Raw genomic sequence first — 21,022 nt, forward strand, 5'->3', positions numbered from 1 at the left:
CTAGCTTTCAACAAACCATTTAAACTTTCTAAAGGAGGTTCAAGAAATAAGAAAACTTAATGGCAATGAACAAGAATTTAAATAGAAATACCTGCTTTATCATTTTTAAATTTAATAAGTTTTCTAAACAGATTTACTATCTCTCTGTAACCCAAAACAATGATATCTATATTGAAGTGAAATACTATATAAACCCTATGAAATAAATTCTATAACAAAAATAAAAAATAAAACCTTTCTTTATTTCAAATATATATAAATATATATGATTGAGCATATTTCACAAAAGGAAAAATTCAGTATCTGAGGCATGTGGTAAATGTTGGGGTCATTGAGACACATCTTGGGCAGTCAGCCCACTGGGCAGTGTTCATAGAAGCTGTGCTAAGGTAAAAATCTGGTGAGGCATTGAAAGCTTTGTAAAACAGATTCTTATAATTCCTACTGAATGATCATTCCCAGAGAGAGCTTAGAAGCATATATTTTTAATCACGTTCCAGGTTATACTTGCCCACCAACTTCAGTGGTCCTCTCATGTCTTTGGCCTTCTAAAGACATTTTAATCCATGTTCCTGATGTCCTGTGGTCATGTCCCCTTGCATGATCCAGACTATATCATCACATAGTGGCACTTACTTCCCCACCTCCTACCCAGTCCCCAAACTGGTTATTCCATCCTTCTGTTCTTTCATCTTAATGAACAAACAATACCAGAAGCATCCAGTTTCTTAAGCCAGAAATCTGGGGATCAGCCTGAACATTTCCCTCTCTCCCTAACCCTGACCATTCAATGAAACACCAGCTCTTCAGAAAAGAAGAGAAGGGAAAGGCAAAGGAGAAAAGGAAAAATATACCCATTTGAATGCAGAGTTCCAAAGAATAGCAGGGAGAGATAAGAAAGCCTTCCTTAGTAATCAATACAAAGAAATAGAGGAAAACAATAAAATGGGAAAGACTAAAGTTCTCTTCAAGAAAATTAGAGATATCAAGGGAAAATTTCATGCAAAGATGGGCACAGTAAAGGTCACAAATGGTATGGACCTAACAGAAGCAAAAGATGTTAAGAAGAGGTGGCAAGAATACACAGAAGAACTATACAAAAAAGATCTTCACGACCCAGATAATCATGATGGTGTGATCGTTCACCTAGAGCTAAACATCCTAGAATGCGAAGTCAAGTGAACCTTAAGAAGCATCACCGCAAACAAAGTTAGTGGAGGTGATGGAGTTCCAGTGGAGCTATTTCAAATCCTAAAAGAGGATGCTGAGAAAGTGCTGCACTCAGTATGCCATCAAATTTGGAAAACTCAGCAGTGGTCACAAGACTGGAGAAGGTCAGTTTTCATTCCAATCCCAAAGAAAGGCAATGCCAAAGAATGTTCAGACTACCACACAATTGCACTCATCTCACGTGCTAGCAAAGTAATGCTCAAAATTCTCCAAGCCAGGCTTCAAAAGTATGTGAATCGTGAAGTTTCAGATGTACAAATTGGATTTAGAAAAGGCAGAGGAACCAGAGATGAAATTGCCAACATCAGCTGGATCACTGAAAAAGCAAGAGAGTTCCAGAGAAATATCTACTTCTGCTTTATTGACTATGCCAAAGCCTTTGACTGTGTCAATCACAGCAAACTGTGGAAAATTCTGAAAGAGATGGGAATACTAGACCACCTGACCTGCCTCCTGAGAAATCTTTACGCAGGTCAAGAAGCAACATTTAGAACTGGACATGGAACAACAGACTGGTTCCAAATCAAGAAAGGAGTACATCAAGGCTGTATATTGTCACCCTGCTTATTTAACTTATATACAGAGTACATCATGTGAAACGCTGGGCTGGATGAAGCACAAGCTGGAATCAAGATTGCCAGGAGGAATATCAATAACCTCAGATATCCAGATGACACCACCCTTATGGCAGAAAGCAAAGAAGAACTAAAGAGCCTCTTGATGAAAGTGAAAAAGGAGAGTGAAAAAGTTGGCTTAAAGGTCAACATTCAGAAAACTAAGATCATGGCATCCGGTCCCATCACTTCATGGCAAATAGATGAGAAAATGATGGAAACAGTGAGGGACTTTTTGGGGGGGCTCCAAAATCACTGCAGATGGTGACTGCAGCCATGAAATTAAAAGATGCTTGCTTCTTGGAAGAAAAGCTGTGACCAACCTAAACAGCATATTAAAAAGCAGAGACATTACTTTGCCAACAAAGGTCTGTCTAGTCAAAGTTATGTTTTTTTCAGTAGTTATGTATGGATGTGAGTGTTGGACTATAAAGAAATCTGAGCACTGAAGAACTGATGCTTTTTAAGTGTGCTGTTGGAGAAGACTCTTGAGAATCCCTTGTACTGCAAGGGGATCAAACCAGTCAGTCCTGAAGGAAATCAGTCCTGAATATTCATTGGAAGGACTGATGCTAAAGCTGAAACTTCAATACTTTGGCCACCTGATACGAAGAGCTGACTCAGTAGAAAAGACTGTTATGTTGGAAAAGATTGAAGGCAGGAGGAGAAGGGGATGACAGAGGATGAGATGGCTGGATAGCATCACTGACTCGATGGATGTGAGTTTGAGTAAGCTCTGGGAGTTGGTGTTAGACAGGGAAGCCTGGCGTAATGCAGTCCATGGGGTTGCAGAGAGTCGGACACGACTGAGTGACTGAACTGTACTGAACTGAACTGAATCATTCTTTCCATTGTTTATCTTTTGAATCTTTCTCCTTCTAGTCTCATCACCACACTTCAGATTGTTGCAGTAGCCATCTAACTGATCTTTCTGTCTTGAGCTTCCCCTCTTCCATTTGTAATTCATCCTCCAAATTAACTTTCTCAAATCCAGATCTACCCTGGCTTCTCACATGCATAAAATTCTTCAGCATGCCCTCATTATTTTCAAGATAAAATTTAAACTCTTTTTTTCTGACATATAAAGGTCTTCACCATCTTTCCTTTGCCTACCTTTCCTGAAACCCCCTACCGATCTGTCTCTCTCTTTCCCTACCCATCTATCATCTGTTCCTTATGTGTTCTGTGTCATAACTAAGTACATTCAGCTCCCCTACTTTTACCATCCTCCAGCCTTACCACACATGCATTCTCTGGTTCTCCCTCTTTGATTGTACCCATGATCCATCATTCTCTAAGCTATTAGGTACTAGCACCTCTGGGCTCCTTTAACCTTGTTTGTATAGAACTGGTATGTGGTTGCTGTTCAACCACTCAGTTGTGTCCAGCTCTTTTTGATCCCATAGACTGCAGCATGCCAGGCTTTCCTGTCCTTCATTATCTCCCAGAGTTTGCTAAAACTCATGTCCATTGAGTTGATGATGCTATCTAACCATCTCAAGAGCTTTTTAAATCTTTGAGTAGAGAATAGACTTTTGGATCCTGATGCACCTGAATTTGAGTTTGTTTCTGTCACTATCGATGACCTTGGGAAAGTCACTTTACAAAGCTGCGTCCATTTTTTCCATCTATGTAAATGAGAGTAGTAGTTCATTCTCACAAGGTGATAATAATACGGGTTCAGTGCATAATTCTTCCCCAGTTTTCTGGTTGTTCTTAAGTGGGATTTTTATAATTATAAGACAAATACATGCTAATTGTGAAAAACTGAAACATTGCATGAATATACAGATTACAAAGAAATGTTTGTGTAAATCATCCTTAGAAAAAACCACTTCAGGTTTTCCTCTCTGTCAAATTTAACAAATATAGTGTTATTGTTAAAATAAGATCATCTTATAACACTGATTTACAGCTTGCTTTTTATTTAATAATATGCCTTGAATGTTTTTGATATTACTCTTTATAATGGTTTTTGAATTTTCCATTGTACACAAATGCACAGTAATTGATTTACTGAATCACTTCATGAACAGTTTTGGAATGTTTCCAGTTTTTTACTATTGCAAACAATGCTGCTATAGATGAACTTGTATAGAGACCTTGCAAGGAGGCCGTTCTTTCTGATTAATAAAATCACTGGAATTATCTGGGATTTCTAAAATGCAGCTATTTCTTTAAAAACCTTTATCTAACTATAACTGCTCCTACTAATGGATAGTTAGTAAGAAGATAAATAAAATTCAGTCGTATCATAATGATTTGTATTTACGTCTGTTATATTTTTATATAGTATGAGTACTGTCCCAGGTAGAATTTGGCAGTAATTGTTTCATTCTTTTTACTGGCATTGAGCCCCAAGCATATAAGTCCCCCAGCCTCCACCAAATAAATTGCTTTACATTTGGTTCAAATGTTCAGCCTTATTAAGATTTAATCAATTGATTCTAAAGGAAATCAACCCTGAATATTCATTGGAAGGACTGATGCTAAAGCTGAAGCTCCAATACTTTGGCCACCTGATGTGACTCATTGGCAAACATCTTGATGCTGGGAAAGATTGAGGGCAGGAGAAGAAGGGGGCAACAGAGGATGAGATGATTGGATGGCATCACTGACTCAATGGACATGAGTGTGAGCAAACTCTGGTAGATAGTGAAGGACAGGAAAGCTTGGTGTGCTGCAGTCCACTGGGTCACAAAAAGTTGGGCATGGCTTAGCCACTGAACAGGTACAATTTAAATATCAAGCATTTCATAGTAGGAGATTTAAATTTAAGGATTTCATAGGAGTCCTTTGAGGGTAATCTAATTTACTTATTTGGCCCATAGAACTAACTGGACATACACATACTTAGCCCTGATCCCAATAGGCTGAGTGGCAACAACATTGTCTATTGTTCCAAGTGTAGCTACTATTATGCTTCTAAACAATGGAATAAACTATAGCATGGTCTCTCAATCAAGCCCCACCACACACACACTGTATGGCTTTAAAGAAGTAAGATGAAATTTCTTACAGCATTCCTGAAAATCTCTCACTTTGGTTACTCTATGTGATTAATGGTTATTGTGGCCTAAAAGAAATCACTTGTATTTCTGTATTTAGCAATTCCACATTTAGAATGTTTAATTATCTCAATCCCCTGAAAAATTAACACTGACCATGGATGTTTCAACATTAGGAGAATAATGTTGACATTATCCAGACAGGTCTGGATCATTCTGAATTTTTGAAGACCAAACACATTAACAGTGGTGACATCACTGAAAGTCAGCAATTAACAGCTCTAAAATTGATGGTACCTCACTGAACTAGTTAATCAGAAATATCTCCTCTGTTTACCCTCTGTAAGATTTAGCTTTAGCCAAGGTCTTTGTAAAGATTAACCAAGTCATGTTTACAGAAGACACATCAGATAATGTAAAAATCATTTCATTTCACAATAGAGAAGAAACACTGGCCTGAAATTAGGGAGCTTATATTTTGGATGTGGTCTGCCATTTTTCAAGCTGTGTGATATTGGACATGTCATTTGAGCTCTCATAATCATTATATCCTCAGCTGTGGAATGAAGACAATAAGATGCATCTTCCTCTTTCACATGAATTTTCAGCTGGCCACGTGCAAAGCTAAACCATGTGGGGAACTGTATCACTATTATTGCTTTTATTTGAGGTTAAGGAAATATTTTAAACTATTAATAGTTCAATTTGCAACTTGGATCGCTGCTTGAAATGCCTGTTAGCAAAAATTCACTAGAAGGATGTCGCACACACTTAAACCTTGAAGTGTGAAACTTGTCAGTGTTATTTTCAGTTGAGCCTTTTGACCATGTGTGAAATAGCAAATCAGTATTATTCTTCACTGAGTGGATGGACTTTGGAAAGGGATGTTGCATAAACCCCCCAAATTGTATCTTATTGTGCATGTCTATATAAATGTTTTTCCAGAGAGAGGGTTTGCACGTTTTTATAGGTCAAGTTTTCAGAAGAGTACATGATCACACGTGCATCACTTACAGAGATGCTCAAGAAATTTTGCCACTTTGTTATGATTTCTTATTTGGACAAAGGATACAGAAAAACACTTCATTGATAAAGGTTAGAGAAGCTATCCTCCCTTGTACTTTTCTTCTTTATCAATCCAGTATGACTCCAGTTTGGAGAATCAGCAGTCTGAGATTGTGTGCCCCTCTTGGAGATCACAGAGGACTAAACTGGCGTCCACCTACTAAGGGCAGACTGACACGTACTCTACCCAACTCCACCTTGCAATTCTACCCCCCTCTCTTGTGGCTGACACCTTTGGTTGTCAAACCTCTGCCTGAGTTTTAGATACAAACAGGCACGTATGTAAGGCCATGATGACTACTAGCAGGAAAGCTTCAAAACTGCAGCTTCACTGAAAATCTGAGCTGGATTTAACACAGCATCAGCATTGATACTGTCAGCAAATGTCATCAGGAAGAGCCAAAGGGCCCAATATCCATTTATGAGAAGAGCTTGGAAGGCATACAGAATACACAGTGGGTGGCTTCTCTTTCGGTTTGGGAATTACTGAGAAGCTGGGATGTCCCCAGTGCCTGGACTTCTCACAACTTGCCTGCGATGTTGGTGCCATGAACACTACTAAGCTGTCACGTTTTCCATTTTAGCCATGTCAAGCTACCTCTTTATCATTAAATATGAACTACCTGAAGTAATCAGAGCATTCATGGGACTTGAAGAAAATACTGGGTATGTCTTCTGTTTTCTTTGTAACATCAATAGACTCATCCTACTTGGTCTTTTCTGATCCTAATATTCTGGTCTTTCTTTTCTAGAGAATGGTATCTCAACGGCAACTACCTCGTCATATTTGTGTCTGTTGGAATAATTCTTCCACTCTCTCTTCTTAAAAATTTAGGTAAAGTCATTTTCCATTTTGATTTTCATTTCATATTCTAAGAGGCAAGCTGATTGTAGATGTCATATTCACCTTCTTTCCTAACTCCTAGGTTACCTTGGTTATACCAGCGGATTTTCTCTTACTTGCATGGTGTTTTTTGTCAGTGTGGTAAGTGATTTTTGACATGATCCCTGTAACTTGGTAGGCATGTGATGCTTTCAGCGCCTGAAATGGTGTCCTAATTTTTGTTCAAGCACATCATTAGCATGAAATAGTTCTTGCAACACAAGCAGTTTTCTTGTATTCTCATTTGGAATGAGAGAAGAATAGTCATGAGTTTGAATACAGTTGAGTTAGAATGTCAAGACCATTGCTAATAGTATGTTCTAGGCAAACTAGATGTTATAGTTGGACAAAAGGAACACTTCAGCAGGAATGTGACAATAACTCAGTGTTTAAAAAGGTGGAGGAAGAAGAAGTGAAGAGACCCAGAAAATAAATGAGTAGACTCTAGAATTATCCTTATTTGCATGAATCAGCCATTTTCTCTTACTCATTCGACCCATGAATAGAAGGTGACCACAGGGGAATTAAAGAAAGAAATCCTTTCCCACCCTATCCCACTCCCCTTTAAAAGGAGGAATTTCAGCTAATATCACGAATGCCAACATTTATATAGCATTTCTCCCAAGAGGCAAAGGAGGAAGGAAGAGTTTCTGATGACTATTTTCATTAGTTTGAAGAAATGAAAGAGATGAAATGCAGCAAGAAAATGATCATCTTTCTCATGGAAGAGTATGCGTGAAGCTTAGGATGGATTCACACAAAATACTGTCTTGTTGCCAACCATAGCTCCGACTCCTTCCTTTGAACAGAGGCTATAGGGAGTCTCCATCATCCATTAGTCTAAGAGGAATCTTCAGCAGAGTTCCCTCATATCTACCCCATAAACCAACCATATGGCTTTTTGTTTCATTGTTTTCTTCAAAGGGCTAACTCTTTGTTGTTGTTGTTGTTGTTAATGATCTGGTCTAGGTGATTTACAAGAAATTCCAAATACCCTGTCCTCTGCCGATTCTGGATCACAGTGCTGGGAATCTGACATTCAACAACACAGTTCCAGTGCATGTGGTGACGTTACTCAACAACTCTGAGAGTAGTGGTGTGAACTTCATGGTGGATTACACCCGCCAGAATGCTGCAGGACTCGATGAGAACCAGGCCAAGGGCTCTCTTCATGGCAGTGGAGTAGAGTTTGAAGCACACAGTGATGACAAGTGTCAGCCCAAATATTTTGTCTTCAACTCCAGGGTATGTGAGAGCCAGAGGCCTCTAAGAGTCTAGCAATGGAGTCTCTGAGTTGTTATTTCAGAAGCTGAGATGGCCTGAGGTAGCCCTCTGTGTTGGAATGCTAAATATGAGGTGTTATCTTTGTTTTTCAGACGGCCTATGCAATTCCCATCCTAGCATTCGCTTTTGTATGCCACCCTGAGGTCCTTCCTATCTACAGTGAACTTAAAGAGTAAGGCAGCCATCATTTTAACATTTAAACTTGCTTTGAAAATGTGCTCATATGTTCAAAGGTGCTTTATACAGAAGTATAGTTTAGAGCTTTGTCTTTACAGAAATTTTATGTTGTAACCACTCATCAGTAACGTGCTTTAACCACAAAGGTATGAATCAGCCCCTTCGCTACTTTCTTTCTTTCTTTCTTTTCCATCCTAATGATCCAGGTGAAGGGTCCAGGGGGAGGAGGAGCCCATGTCTGCAAGGATTTTGGCAGGCATGTGAAATTTGAATTTGAAATTGGTGGGAAGAAGATGTCACTTGAGCTGGAAATGACCCACACCCGTGCAGACCAAAAATTATGGTTAGGGTGGCCTGGCTAAGCAGCTTCTTCTTTTACCTTGAGGGGAGGGTGTCATATAATAATTCTCATCTTCTTTACCCAGACTTCAATACTCAGTTCTCACTAAACAACAATAACTTGCCCCATATATTCAGATATACTTCTTGAAAAACTTTTAGAGCACTTCTATTTGATTTAGTTGGAAAGTCCTATGTAGCAGTTCATCTACACTTGATCTTAGCTGAAAGAGAAGTGATAGCAATTACCCTAGAGGCCTGATGATGGTTTAAGCAGCCAGGTGCCTACAGAATGGTTTCCAGAAGCTGTCCAGGTAAAAATATCAAGCTTTCAGGTAGTCTGGACTCCTAGAAGGAGTATTTTGTTGATTCTTGTGGATTCTTGCCCTCAAATCTATCTCACTGTGAAGTATGAAGGTTTTCTGCATTAGAAACCAGTTTGACCCTTGTGTCATTTACACTCTCAAACATGCAATAGACAAGCATACTTATCAACATAAAATAAACTGATCCTTTTCTAGGAAAATAGTTATATCTAAGACTGAAGAGGTAGCATTTAAGAAAAATGGAAGCAAATCCTCCATAATTCTTGAAGGCAAATTTAAATAAGTGATGTTTCTGCACTAAAAATGTGGTTTTATAATGAACAACACAGACATATATTATTTTCTTAGCTTTTAAATTGCAAAAAAGTGGTATTTTCATCAGTTCAAAAAATCAAAGCTCAATGTCCTTTGTCTTTTTTAGTCGGTCCCGGAGGAAGATGCAAACAGTGTCAAATATCTCCATCACAGGGATGCTCGTCATGTATCTGCTTGCTGCCCTCTTTGGTTACCTAACCTTTTATGGTAGGTCACTCTGTCAAAGTCATTCTCTTGTGCAAATCCTAGTTGGACAGATCATTAACCTGGCAGGTATAATTCTTTTAACTACTCTCAATAAACAGCATGATCTATAGATGCACATACTCAATTAGCATGCTATTTTAGCCTCCTCATTTGACCTAAGAAAATGACTTAAGAAAAATTGAATTAGATTGCCTAAGAGTTTACAATAATTTGTGAATTCCCTCACATTAAAAAAAAAAACTCTCAATCATAATTCCTTTTCTTAAGGGATAAAGGATATTTCAGCTATATGTTGTAAAGCTCTTTTGGTAGAATAACTAATTAACAAACAAATGGCAGAAAAAGTACAAAGTCCTTGAGTTAGAACCTGCTTCTTGTTTACCAGTCAAGTCAGATCTGGAGGCCTGGAGCATTAGACCCATTTTCTGGCTAATTTCATTCTTTTCTATTATAGTGACTGGTTTCTAAGTGAACAGGACACGACAGTATTCTTTTCAATCTGGGGACATACTATCAAAAAACAAAGTGATTCTGGTCACATTAGATTATGCTGAAAATATTTCCTCTGTGGACACAAAAGGAGCAGGATTGTTCTTCTCTTCCCTGAAGAGTGGCCCTAGAGATGAATCTCAGGGAATCAAACATCAATATTAATCAATGTTATCAACTTACACATATTTTAAAAATAAAACTCTCTATAGTTTTGTATTTTTTTCTGCCTGACTCAGTAAATTAAATTGATTGCAAGACAAGTTGGGGAGAAAGAGGCTGGAGAGGGCACCATTTGCTTGTTTTTTTTTTCTTTTTGACTAATATTTGGTTTTTAACCAAGCTCTGGTTTAGATTGGGCATAAACTCTGCTGGTTGTAAATTAATGAAAGTCAGGACAATGTCATTGATAGTATTTTTATCCTCCTTTGATTTCGAGGGAAGGAGTGGGAAAATCAGAGTGCACCTGATTCTATAAGCATTTCTTTATCATGTGTGCCTGGAATCCTGAATGAACTGTGTTTTCCAGGAGGGCAGCACCTTAATCTTAGGGCATTACTTCATCTTTGCATTGTTACTTAGTCTCAGTTCAGTTTAGTTGCTCAGTGGTGTCTACTCTTCGTGACCCCATGGACTGCAGCACACCAGGCTTCCCTGTCTATCACCAACTCCCAGAGCTTGCTCAAATTCATGTCCATCGAGTTGGTGATGCCATCCAGCCACCTCATCCTCTGTCATCCCCTTCTCTTCCTGCCTTCATTCATTCCCAGCATCAGGGTCTTTTCCAATGAGTCAGTTCTTTGCATCAAGTGGCCAAAGTATTGGAGTTTCAGCTTCAGCATCAGTCTTTCCAATGACTATTCAGGACTGATTTCCATTAGGATGGACTGGTTTGATTTCCTTGCAGTTACTTAGTCTACTGAGTCTCAACTCAGTGAGACAAACATTAACTTGACAAAGTCTATGTCTACCAGAGTCATGATGGGGTCATAACTGTTGAGCTTGAAAAAGTGTTAGAGATCATTTGTCCTAGGGTTTCCATACTGGGTTTGGAGAAGCTGCGTCAGGCCTCACTAGGTAGGCGGGAGTGGAAGGAGATGGCAAGATGTGAGTAACAGTCTGATAAAGCTTAGTCCTTTCATCCCTTTCAACCAGAGGACCTCAGCCTGTCCTGTTTTGCGATGCTTCTGTAAAGCAAAGTTATCACAATGTCAATGACCCAGAGAAGAGCCTTAACAATTTTATGTTAAATCTACAACTTTACAAGCTTCAGGACCCTTTGTTTATTTGAACAAAGATCACACAAGGTGGCTCAGCAGTAAAGAATTCGCCTGCAGTGCTGGAGACGCAGCAGAGGCAGGTTCGATCCCTGGGTTGGGAAGATCCCCTGAAGAAGGGCATGGGAACTCACTCCAGTATTCTTGCCTGGAGAATCCCAAGAACAGAGGAGCCTGGTGGGCTACAGTCCATAGGAACACAGAGTTGGACACGACTGAAGTGACTTAGTACACACACACAACTAATAAGGTGAGACAGGATAAAAGCAGAGGTGTCTGGATTCTCAGATCTGGCTTCTTCCTACTCTATTGTGTTCTTCCTATAAAATGTTGTTATAGGTGAGCAGTGCCGATCTGACTACACCAGTGGACTCATTCTCCACTTCCTCTTTGCAGGAGAAGTTGAAGATGAATTGCTTCATGTTTACAGCAAAGTGTACACATTTGACACCCCTCTCCTCATGGTGCGCCTGGCTGTCCTTGTGGCAGTAACACTAACTGTGCCCATAGTGCTATTCCCTGTAAGTACCTGGGTTTGGTAAAAGAATCCTGCTTGGCCATATAGATTAGTACATATGCTCTGACTTGATGTGGATTCAATTAAAATGCAATTCCTGAGAACATTATATTTTATATAGCCTTTTGAACCTACTGACTATGTACTATGTAGATACAGCAAGTATTTTTAGTTTTTATTATTTATTTGCTTATTAAAAGTTAAAAAAAAATTGGCCAAGCCACCCAGCTTGGCAGATTTTAGTTCACTGACCAGGAATCAAGCCCATATCCCTGGCAGTGAAAGCACAGAGACCCAATCATTGGACTGCCAGGGAATTCCATAGAGCAAATATTTTTAAATGCTAAGCTGAAACTCCAATACTTTGTCCACCTCCTGCGAAGAGTTGACTCATTGGAAAAGACTCTGATGCTGGGAGGGGTTGGGGGCAGGAGGAGAAGGGGACAACAGAGGATGAGATGGCTGGATGGCATCACCGACTCGATGAACGTGAGTTTGGGTGAACTCTGGGAGTTGGTGATGGACAGGGAGGCCTGGCATGCTGCAATTCATGGGGTCGCAAAGAGTTGGACACAACTGAGGGACTGAACTGAACTGAACTGAAGTACTTTTCAAATGTAGGGAAAAAAATCACTAAATTTATTTCTATGTATTTATTTGTTTTATGGTTTTATTGAGATTGCAATTTATTTTTAAACTAAAATTTAAAAAAGCAGATCTTGAGCTTCTCTTATAGATTAGTAGAAATGAGTAGTAATCCATACAACTTTTGAAGTTTGAAAGCCAAAACCACATTCACTTTCAGATTATATTGCATTTTTACCACAGTTCTGTAGATATTTCATTTTTTTGCCTCCTAGTGCTATTATGCTACCTTAACATTCAAAAGTGACCCTATTTAATCTGATTCTTAAAGGTGAATGAGAAGGAGATTCATGTTAAGTAAATGACACACTACAACCAAATTTCCTTTAAAAAAGTAGTCATATTATCCATCATATATCTCTTTAATGCTTCTAAAGCTGATACATACCCTCTTGCTGGACTGATATTGGGACAGTCCCTTCATGGCATTTACCATTGGGGTCAGTTGTTACAGGATCATAGAGCAGGGCTGGTTGTGGAGCCTTGAATTACAAGCTAAAACCACTACCTATGGAGAAACACAAGTCTGCACCTTCCTGTCAACTCTCCCTCCTTTCATAAACACCGAATTTACCATTTATTTTAGGGGGGAAGTTAGCAGCACAGTAGTCAGCACTGTCCTGTACAGAATGTTCCATACAGGGCCAAACAGATGAGGGCTAGTCATATAATGATACTGCGGTCACTTTAAATGCAGCTTGTGCACTGAAATATTTGTTGGCACATTCCTTTTTCATGAGTGCATGAAATCAGATCTTTATTACAACGGCAGCTAAGAGTTTACTTTTAAATAATGTCTTGTCTCTCATTTATCTGAAAGTATTTCAAATGTCATGCACACAGCTTTAGCCTAAAATCAGCCCCATTGTAGGTATAAGGGAGAAGACAGCTGTACATAGAAGCTGTACCATAGGGTAAAAATTTCAAGCAAACAGCATCGCCAAGAAAAGAATATCTGGAGCGCTTCTTTTTGTGATTAAATTACTGATTAAATTTTTTCACACAGTGGGCACTCATATCATTGTTGAATCAAAGCATTTTATAAAAGAAATCTGTTACATGCCTCTGCATTATTTTTTATTCATAAGCCCTAAATGTGGTGCTTTCAAGCCGATGTCTCAGGAGATTAATGGACTTGGTTGGGTTACCCAGCTAGCTGGTAACAGTTGAGCTAATACATTACTCACAGATGACACTGATGGCTGCAGTCATAATCATGGAAAGTAGAAGTTAGCCTTTCATTTGGTGATGATCATTTCGCTTTGACATTAACAATCCAGATTGACCATAGAAATTCTTCCCCTGTATAACAGATAAGGCGTTGGCACAAATCTGTCCATCAAGAATGGCAACACATTTCCCATTAGATGTATCTCCCATTGTGGTCTGGAAGCATTTCCCATCCAATACCCATTAAAACCAAAAGTGATCATTAGAACCAAATTTCAGAAAGCATAACTAACTGCTATCCTTCAATATGTATTTTTATTCAACATTAGCAGTTGTGAAACATTTTGTTTGTAAATCTGCCTCACCCTTACAGTGTTACATTGAGATGGTCTATATAATTGTCCACATTTTCCCCTAGAGGTTAGGGGTATGTACAGTGAATGGCATAGGATGAGCTCAACCATGTTTGCTAAGGAAGACCATCTCCAAATGAAGCTTGCCTTTTCTTAAGTTGTATGAACTGTCTTTTCTAGCAAAAAAGACATAGACTCTTCCCTTGCCAACATCTGCCATGAACTACAGTTTGAGTGAGGATCTTGGCTACCTGAACTAAGCCTCCATGTTTTGATGGATGACATAAAAGCAAGTTTGGCCTCCTTGCCCCAGTCAAATACATTCAGGCTGCATTTTAGTCACTTCTCTCCCAAAATGATAGAAATTGGTTGTGCTGCATTTCTTTGTTTCTTCCAATTTCGAACCAAAATTTTCTACTGAGTCAAATAGCTGAGTCAAATAGCATGGTTCTCCTGATGAGTTTCTTTGAATTAAGAAACTCTTGACCAATATGTTTATTTACTTTGTTTTGACATCCCCACACATAAATAATACAACAAGCAAAACCTAAAATGGATTAGGTTTAATCTGGATTAAAATCTACCAGTTTTAGGTATTTTTGGTATTCTCCATTTTTCAACAAATATGTTGATCATTTTTCTTAGGAGCCCAAGAAGAGATAACAAGGGTTTTGTTGTCAGTTGTGGTTGGGTTTTCCTTTTGTCTCTCCATTTATTATCTTTCTTTTTTCCAGATAGCATTTTCCTTCTTAGGAAAGCCACAAAGTGTTTATTGAACAAATAAAGAGAATTAAGGTTATTTTTCTACAAGCTGCTCAACTTTTTTCCTTTCTTAGCTGGAGAAGGTGATATGGGGCTGGGTTGTCTATTATGGAATTGACATTTTCAACTTGTGCTTCTCTTTATGCATAAAATGCACACGTTTTCATGAAAAACAGAAAAAACACAAAGACTCAAATTCTACTCTCTGCACCTTTTTCTTTTTAAGAAAAAAGAGAGATCATGTCTCGTATCCTCTAGCTACTTCTATTTCATTTTATTTTAGTAAAACCATTCTTTTCACTTATATTGCCTTCAGATTTCCTGTTTTGAAGTGAATATGGATGTAGGCATAGAAATATGGCAGATGTTTCTGTGTCTGGAATAGCACAGTGACCGTCAGTATTTCCTACACTTTTTGTCCTACACAGTCTTGCAAAGTGAAGTGTGGTTTACTTCTAAGCAATAGAATGGATTTTTTTTTTTTTTTTTTTTTTTTAGAGTTGAGAACGAAGTCTCCCGCTTTCCAGTTGGCCGCCACATTTCTGACTTTGCCATTGAGTCCCCATATCAAAACACAGTACCTCCTAATAGGCTCCTGTTCGGAACATTAAATCTGGAAATGTTTTCTCTAGAGCTGAATGGAACTTGTCTGGAATCACTCGGGGGCCTTTCGTCCCCACAGTATCTGACCCACATTTCCAGATTCTTATCAGTTTGTGTCAGTAGAGAAAAGGACACTGAGATAAGTCAGTAACAAGCCAGAGTCACCTCTGCCCTGACAGAGGTAAATAGAGCTGCTGGGGACCTCAAGATTCCAGGCTCACCCCGCAAGGCAGTGTTCTTATGTGGAATGACTGCTGCTGCTGCTGCTAAACCACTTCAGTCGTGTCCGACTCTGTGTGACCTCATAGACGGCAGCCCACCAGGCTCCCCCGTCCCTGGGATTCTCCAGGCAAGAACACTGGAGTGGGTTGCCATTTCCTTCTCCAATGTGGAATGACTAGCAAGTTTCATTCTATTTTTTCCACCATCTACCACCACCAGCAATCTCCCATCTCCCTCTTTGCCCTGTCGCCCATTTTAGGAATGCATGGGCAACTCTATACGCCTTCTGTTCTTTTTAGGATTTTATTTCTTGTTCATTCTGAAGCACAAGCTTTCACCATTTATTTCAACCATTATTCTTGTAAACTTTCTGTACTCTTACATCATTAAGCCAAATTGTAATGTTTCTGAGCGCCATGAGATCTTAGGAAACTGTATTTATTTACATTCAGACACCCAGTACATATAGGCTTGCTAACTTAGCTTAAACAATTAAAGGCATTATTACAACAAAGGACTAAAAAGCACAAACATGTGACCCCCTGCCTGAAAATAACCTGTATTCTACTTGTTTATGCTGTAACTTTATCACTTTCAGACAAATAAATCCTTAAAACCACAGAAAGCTTATTTTAAGTGTGTTAAGTTTGGACAGCATTGAATAAGCACTAATTGTCAGACATAATGTAGAATTATAAACTATTGGGAGAAACAAAGTCAAACCTTTTGTTTTCCTCAGTCTACTTTTCAGAGTTGTGTAATTTTCACTCATCCAATTTTTAAAATCCATTACAAACTCACTCTTAAACTGTTTCCAGAGACTATGCAGATTTGCCATTCTGGAAATGAAACTGCCTTTTAAACCTAAAGAGATGGCTTTAATTTTTTGTGGACTGGCATGAAAAGAATGCTACATTAGACACTGAGGCAATTCAACTCAAAGTTTTTGTTATTTGTATGTGTGCTTCAAAATATATTTTACTTTTCTCTCTTTTCAGTGAATTCCAATCTTCGCACTATTAAGAGACTTCAGAAGCAAAAGTTTAAAGTGAAAATCAATTCCACATTTCTAAAAATAAGAAGTCCTAGCTTAACTGAAGTGCTCATTTATTGCAAAGCCAATAAACTAATTTCACTAAGTCGAAAAGTGTCTTCTCAAAGATTTCAAAGATAAGAATATTTTCAACTTTGTTAAGCTGTACAAACATAAAAGGCTCTCCCTCCCTCTACCCACAAGGATCTTTTCATCCAGTTACATCAGGGTAACTTGAGCCCATGCTACAATTGGAGCCTCCCTGACCCTTTACCTACTTATTTCAGCTGCTGCAATAGGACTGAAATCTCAGAAGAATCCTGAAGGGAGGGGAAAGATTCGTTCTGTTCAATTAATCAACATTTATTGGTGCCTTCTGCATGTGAGACACTAAGATAGAAACTCTGAGGAATGTTAAAATTGTTAGGTCTTGTCCTTTGCCTTTTGTGCATTTATAATCTATACTGGGAGAGGGGGAGGTGATGGGGGGGTGGGGAAGAAAGAAGTAAACACAAAAAGTATCATGTTTCTTAAAATACCAGGTGGTAAAAATGTTAAGGTGTGAATTGAAGAGATGCCAGGTTGATAAAAGTTCTGCTCACAATCATATGCAAATAAATTCAGTGCTTGCCCTTCATACTTAATCTAGGCTGATGAGACATAATTAGAAATCAACAGGGGTTTTTCTGTGTCTCTGAATTATACATCTTATCTGTTCTTTTATCTCTTTCTGACTGAGATTGTTTTCAAGAAAAAAATTCTGAAAACTGAGAAAGTGAGCACAAGATAGATTGCCAAGGAAAAGTGATTCCCTCCCAAACATCAAAAATCAGCATCAAACTTACACAACAATATGAATGCACCTAATACCACTGAACTAGAGTCTTTAAAATGGTTAAGATGATACGTTTTATGTTATCTGTACTTTACCACAATTTTTTACATTTTTGGAAAAAATATCAGCATCAAGATCTTTTCTGGGGGTAAAGAAAAACAAAGAAAATGCTTTAGAGGGATGAGAATATTTGAAAAAGTAGATGAAAACAAAGCATAGACCCCAAGGTGATAGTGGGAGTGGGAGGGGAAATACATTAGGTGTTTGGGATTAATATATATACACTACTGTATATAAAATAGATAATTAGCAAGGACCTACTGTGTAGCAGAGGAAACTGCAGTCAATATCTTGTAATAATCTATAATGGAAAAGAATCTGAAAGAATATATATAGTCATACATAAATATATATAATTATATGTATAATTGAATATGTATAATATATGTATAAATATATGCAATATACATGTACTCGTATAAATATGTGAAATATATATGTATAATTGATTCAGTTTGTGTGTACTTGAAACTAACGTAACATTGCAACTGAACTTTCAATAAAAAAACAACACAAAGCACTGACCTTGCCTTTGAACTTTCCTGTTGCAGATTCGCACATCAGTGACCACACTGTTATTTCCTAAAAGACCATTCAGCTGGATAAGGCATTTCCTGATTGCAGCCATAATTATTGCTCTTAATAATGTTTTGGTCATCCTTGTACCAACTATAAAATACATCTTTGGATTCATAGGTAAGTTTCCAAAAGGCTTTTGTTTAGTCAACTCGAGCTGTCCTTAAATGGAGAGCAGGAACCAGTGATGGGAGGTCAAGGATCTCAGTCCATCTCAGGCTCCTAGAATTCCTGGTAGCCCAGCTGGGCTCTGGTTGGTCACCATCCCTTCCTCCCAGGTGACACTGGACTTGATGGACAGGACCAGAAAACGTTGGTGCTAAAACCTACCTTATAGGTCATCTAATCTAGCTGCCTTTTCTGACAAACAATGCAACTTAGCCCTATAGAAGTCAGATCATATGGTGGAGTGAACCCAGGGTTTGGACTGAGGTCTTAACTCTGCATCAAGAAAAAAAAAAAAGAGGAAAGAAGGTAGATTCTGCTTAAACAGTCTGTGAGTATCAGCTGAGCATTAAAGGATATCTTTGGAGAAAGAGGAGATTGACTTTGTAAACATATTATTTCTCTTAACTGGGTGACCCATTAATATATTTAATTTTCCATTCTGCTGATTTGAGGGTTTACTCACATTTTAAGTACAATATAAAATTTTATAAAGCAATATAAAAACACAGGCGTAAGCAACATGAAAAGGTGGATCAGAAGGGTGTGAGGAGTTCAGCTTCCTTAGTATGTGTTTATATTACTAATTTCCTATAAATCTATAACACTCGGCCTTTTTGTTGTTTATTGTGTATGATGTATATCTACTAGGCAGCTATGATGTTAGGTGCATTCTAATTTTATTTATAAATATATTTTGTTTTGAAAAAACATCCACGGGCTAATGCTTTGGCCATCTGATGCGAAGAGCCAACTCATTGGAAAAGACCCTGATGTTGGGAAAGATTGAGGGCAGGAGAAGAGGATGAGATGGTTGGATGGCATCATTAATTCAATGGACATGAGTTTGAGTAAACTCCGGGAGATAGTGAAGGACAGGGAAGCCTGGCATGCTGCAGTCCCTGGGGTCACAAAGAGTTGGACGTGACTAAGTGACTGAACAATAAACCGTGAGCTTATAGTGCTTTTTGTGCTTTGCTAAGGGTAGTTTAAGACTTGGTTTCTTTTGAGTGTATGCCCTTGCATCTCTGCCTGTTGAGTAAGACTGACTTGTCCCATGTCTCCCCTCAGGGGCTTCTTCTGCCACTATGCTGATCTTCATCCTTCCAGCAGTTTTCTATCTTAAACTTGTCAAGAAAGAACCTCTTAGGTCACCCCAAAAGGTTGGGGTAAGTAAGGTTTACAATTTCTCCCTTTAAGTTTCCACTACTTAGAGTAAACCAGGAAATGCATGCACATGTTCCAAAAACTGAATCGATGCACAACAACCGAAAATCAAAGAGGGCTGGAACTCTCTGGTGGAAAAGAAGGAGGTGTAGATTTCTAGCACTGAGATGATTCTGGGATTTCTTCTCTTCACATATTAAACAGCTTGTGCTAAATCCTTCCTACCTGTCAAATGCTAATGGAGTTTGCCCACAGGCATACATTTATAACAGTTTCTACCACCAAGCTATTGTTGCACTATCTACAGAAAAACATGCAGGAAGGAATTAGGCTCCTTAGCAGCGTTATGAAAAAAATATAAACATTTTGGTCACAGTCATTAGGTTTGTGAGGCCAAAAAATGTTGCTTTTGTTTTCCCTTCCTCATTACCTTGTTGTCCCCTGTGGACTGAGAACAGAACCATCTGTTGTCCAGTTAGTCTCTTTCCATATAATTTATAGTCCTATTAACCTGGGGAGTATATATTTTTTCCCACAATAGTACTACAAAAAATGTATACTAGAAATAATTGTTCTTCAATATTAAATATTATCTAAGACTGCTTAATGTCAAGGCTATGGTTTTTCCTGTGGTCATGTATGGATGTGAGAGTTGGACTGTGAAGAAGGCTGAGTGCCGAACAATTGATGCTTTTGAACTGTGGTGTTGGAGAAGACTCTTGAGGGTCCCTTGGACTGCAAGGAGATCCAACCAGTCCATTCTAAAGGAGATCAGCCCTGGGTGTTCTTTGGAAGGAATGATGCTAAAGCTGAAACTCCAGTAGTTTGGCCATCTCATGCGAAGAGTTGACTCATTGGAAAAGACTCTGATGCTGGGAGGGATTGGGGGCAGGAGGAGAAAAGGGGACGACAGAGGATGAGATGGCTGGATGGCATCACTGACTCGATGGACATGAGTCTGAGTGAACTCCAGGAGATGGTGATGGACAGGGAGGCCTGGCGTGCTGCGATTCATGGGGTTGCAAAGAGTCGGACACGACTGAGCGACTGAGCTGAACTGAAGACTGCTTAATAAAGTCTTGTATTAAGGCTTGAAAAGTGCCTCTGACTGACTGACCCTGAATTTTGCCTGTGAGTCGTTCTCCTCTCAGAATGGTTTGGGGACTTTAGGAAAGGTTGGTATCAAAAGCTCCTCCCATCATCTTGCCCCCAGATTTCCACTCTATGTAGTCCATTCTGTTTCAACTTTTATAGCACTGGGACCTTGGTAAATCACTTTTTCAGTTTGACCAGATATAAAAGTGAACAGAATTCTATCCCAAATCCTTCTTAGTGAAAAAAGATTTCAATCGCTGTTTCTTTTTATGTAGAATTAGGAAGTCTATCTATGTGGTAGTCTATAAGGCCCCTTTTAGTGCTAAAATTGTGAAATTTTTGTATGTTTATGTAATTACAGGTATATTACAAGTATAGGCATATACGTTTATGTTCAGTTCAGTTCAGTCTCTCAGTCGTGTCCGACTCTTTGCGACCCCATGAGCTGCAGCATGCTGAGCCTCCCTGTCCAACACCAACTCCCAGAGCCTACCCAAACTCATGTCCATTGAGTCGTTATGCCATCCAACCATCTCATCCTCTGTTGTCCCCTTCTCCTACCTTCAGTCTTTCCCAGCATCAGGGTCTTTTCAAATGAGTCAGCT

At 38.8% G+C, this 21,022-nt stretch overlaps 1 protein-coding gene across 3 annotated transcripts in view; it reads left to right on the forward strand.

The window, feature by feature from the left end:
- LOC120861335 (sodium-coupled neutral amino acid transporter 4) overlaps positions 1-21,022 on the forward strand; it is a 49,074-nt gene that overhangs the window by 23,954 nt on the left and 4,098 nt on the right. For all 3 annotated transcript variants that reach the window (XM_040236983.1, XM_040236982.1, XM_040236984.1), the window contains 9 exons: positions 6,502-6,583; positions 6,670-6,752; positions 6,844-6,902; positions 7,770-8,045; positions 8,177-8,256; positions 9,348-9,448; positions 11,611-11,735; positions 17,966-18,110; positions 19,227-19,324. In XM_040236983.1, the coding sequence (XP_040092917.1) occupies positions 6,502-6,583; positions 6,670-6,752; positions 6,844-6,902; positions 7,770-8,045; positions 8,177-8,256; positions 9,348-9,448; positions 11,611-11,735; positions 17,966-18,110; positions 19,227-19,324 (1,049 nt within the window). The remainder of the gene's footprint in view (positions 1-6,501; positions 6,584-6,669; positions 6,753-6,843; positions 6,903-7,769; positions 8,046-8,176; positions 8,257-9,347; positions 9,449-11,610; positions 11,736-17,965; positions 18,111-19,226; positions 19,325-21,022) is intronic.

Source organism: Oryx dammah, unplaced genomic scaffold, assembly GCF_014754425.2.
Source record: "Oryx dammah isolate SB20612 unplaced genomic scaffold, SCBI_Odam_1.1 HiC_scaffold_11232, whole genome shotgun sequence".
Classification (NCBI taxonomy): domain Eukaryota; kingdom Metazoa; phylum Chordata; class Mammalia; order Artiodactyla; family Bovidae; genus Oryx; species Oryx dammah.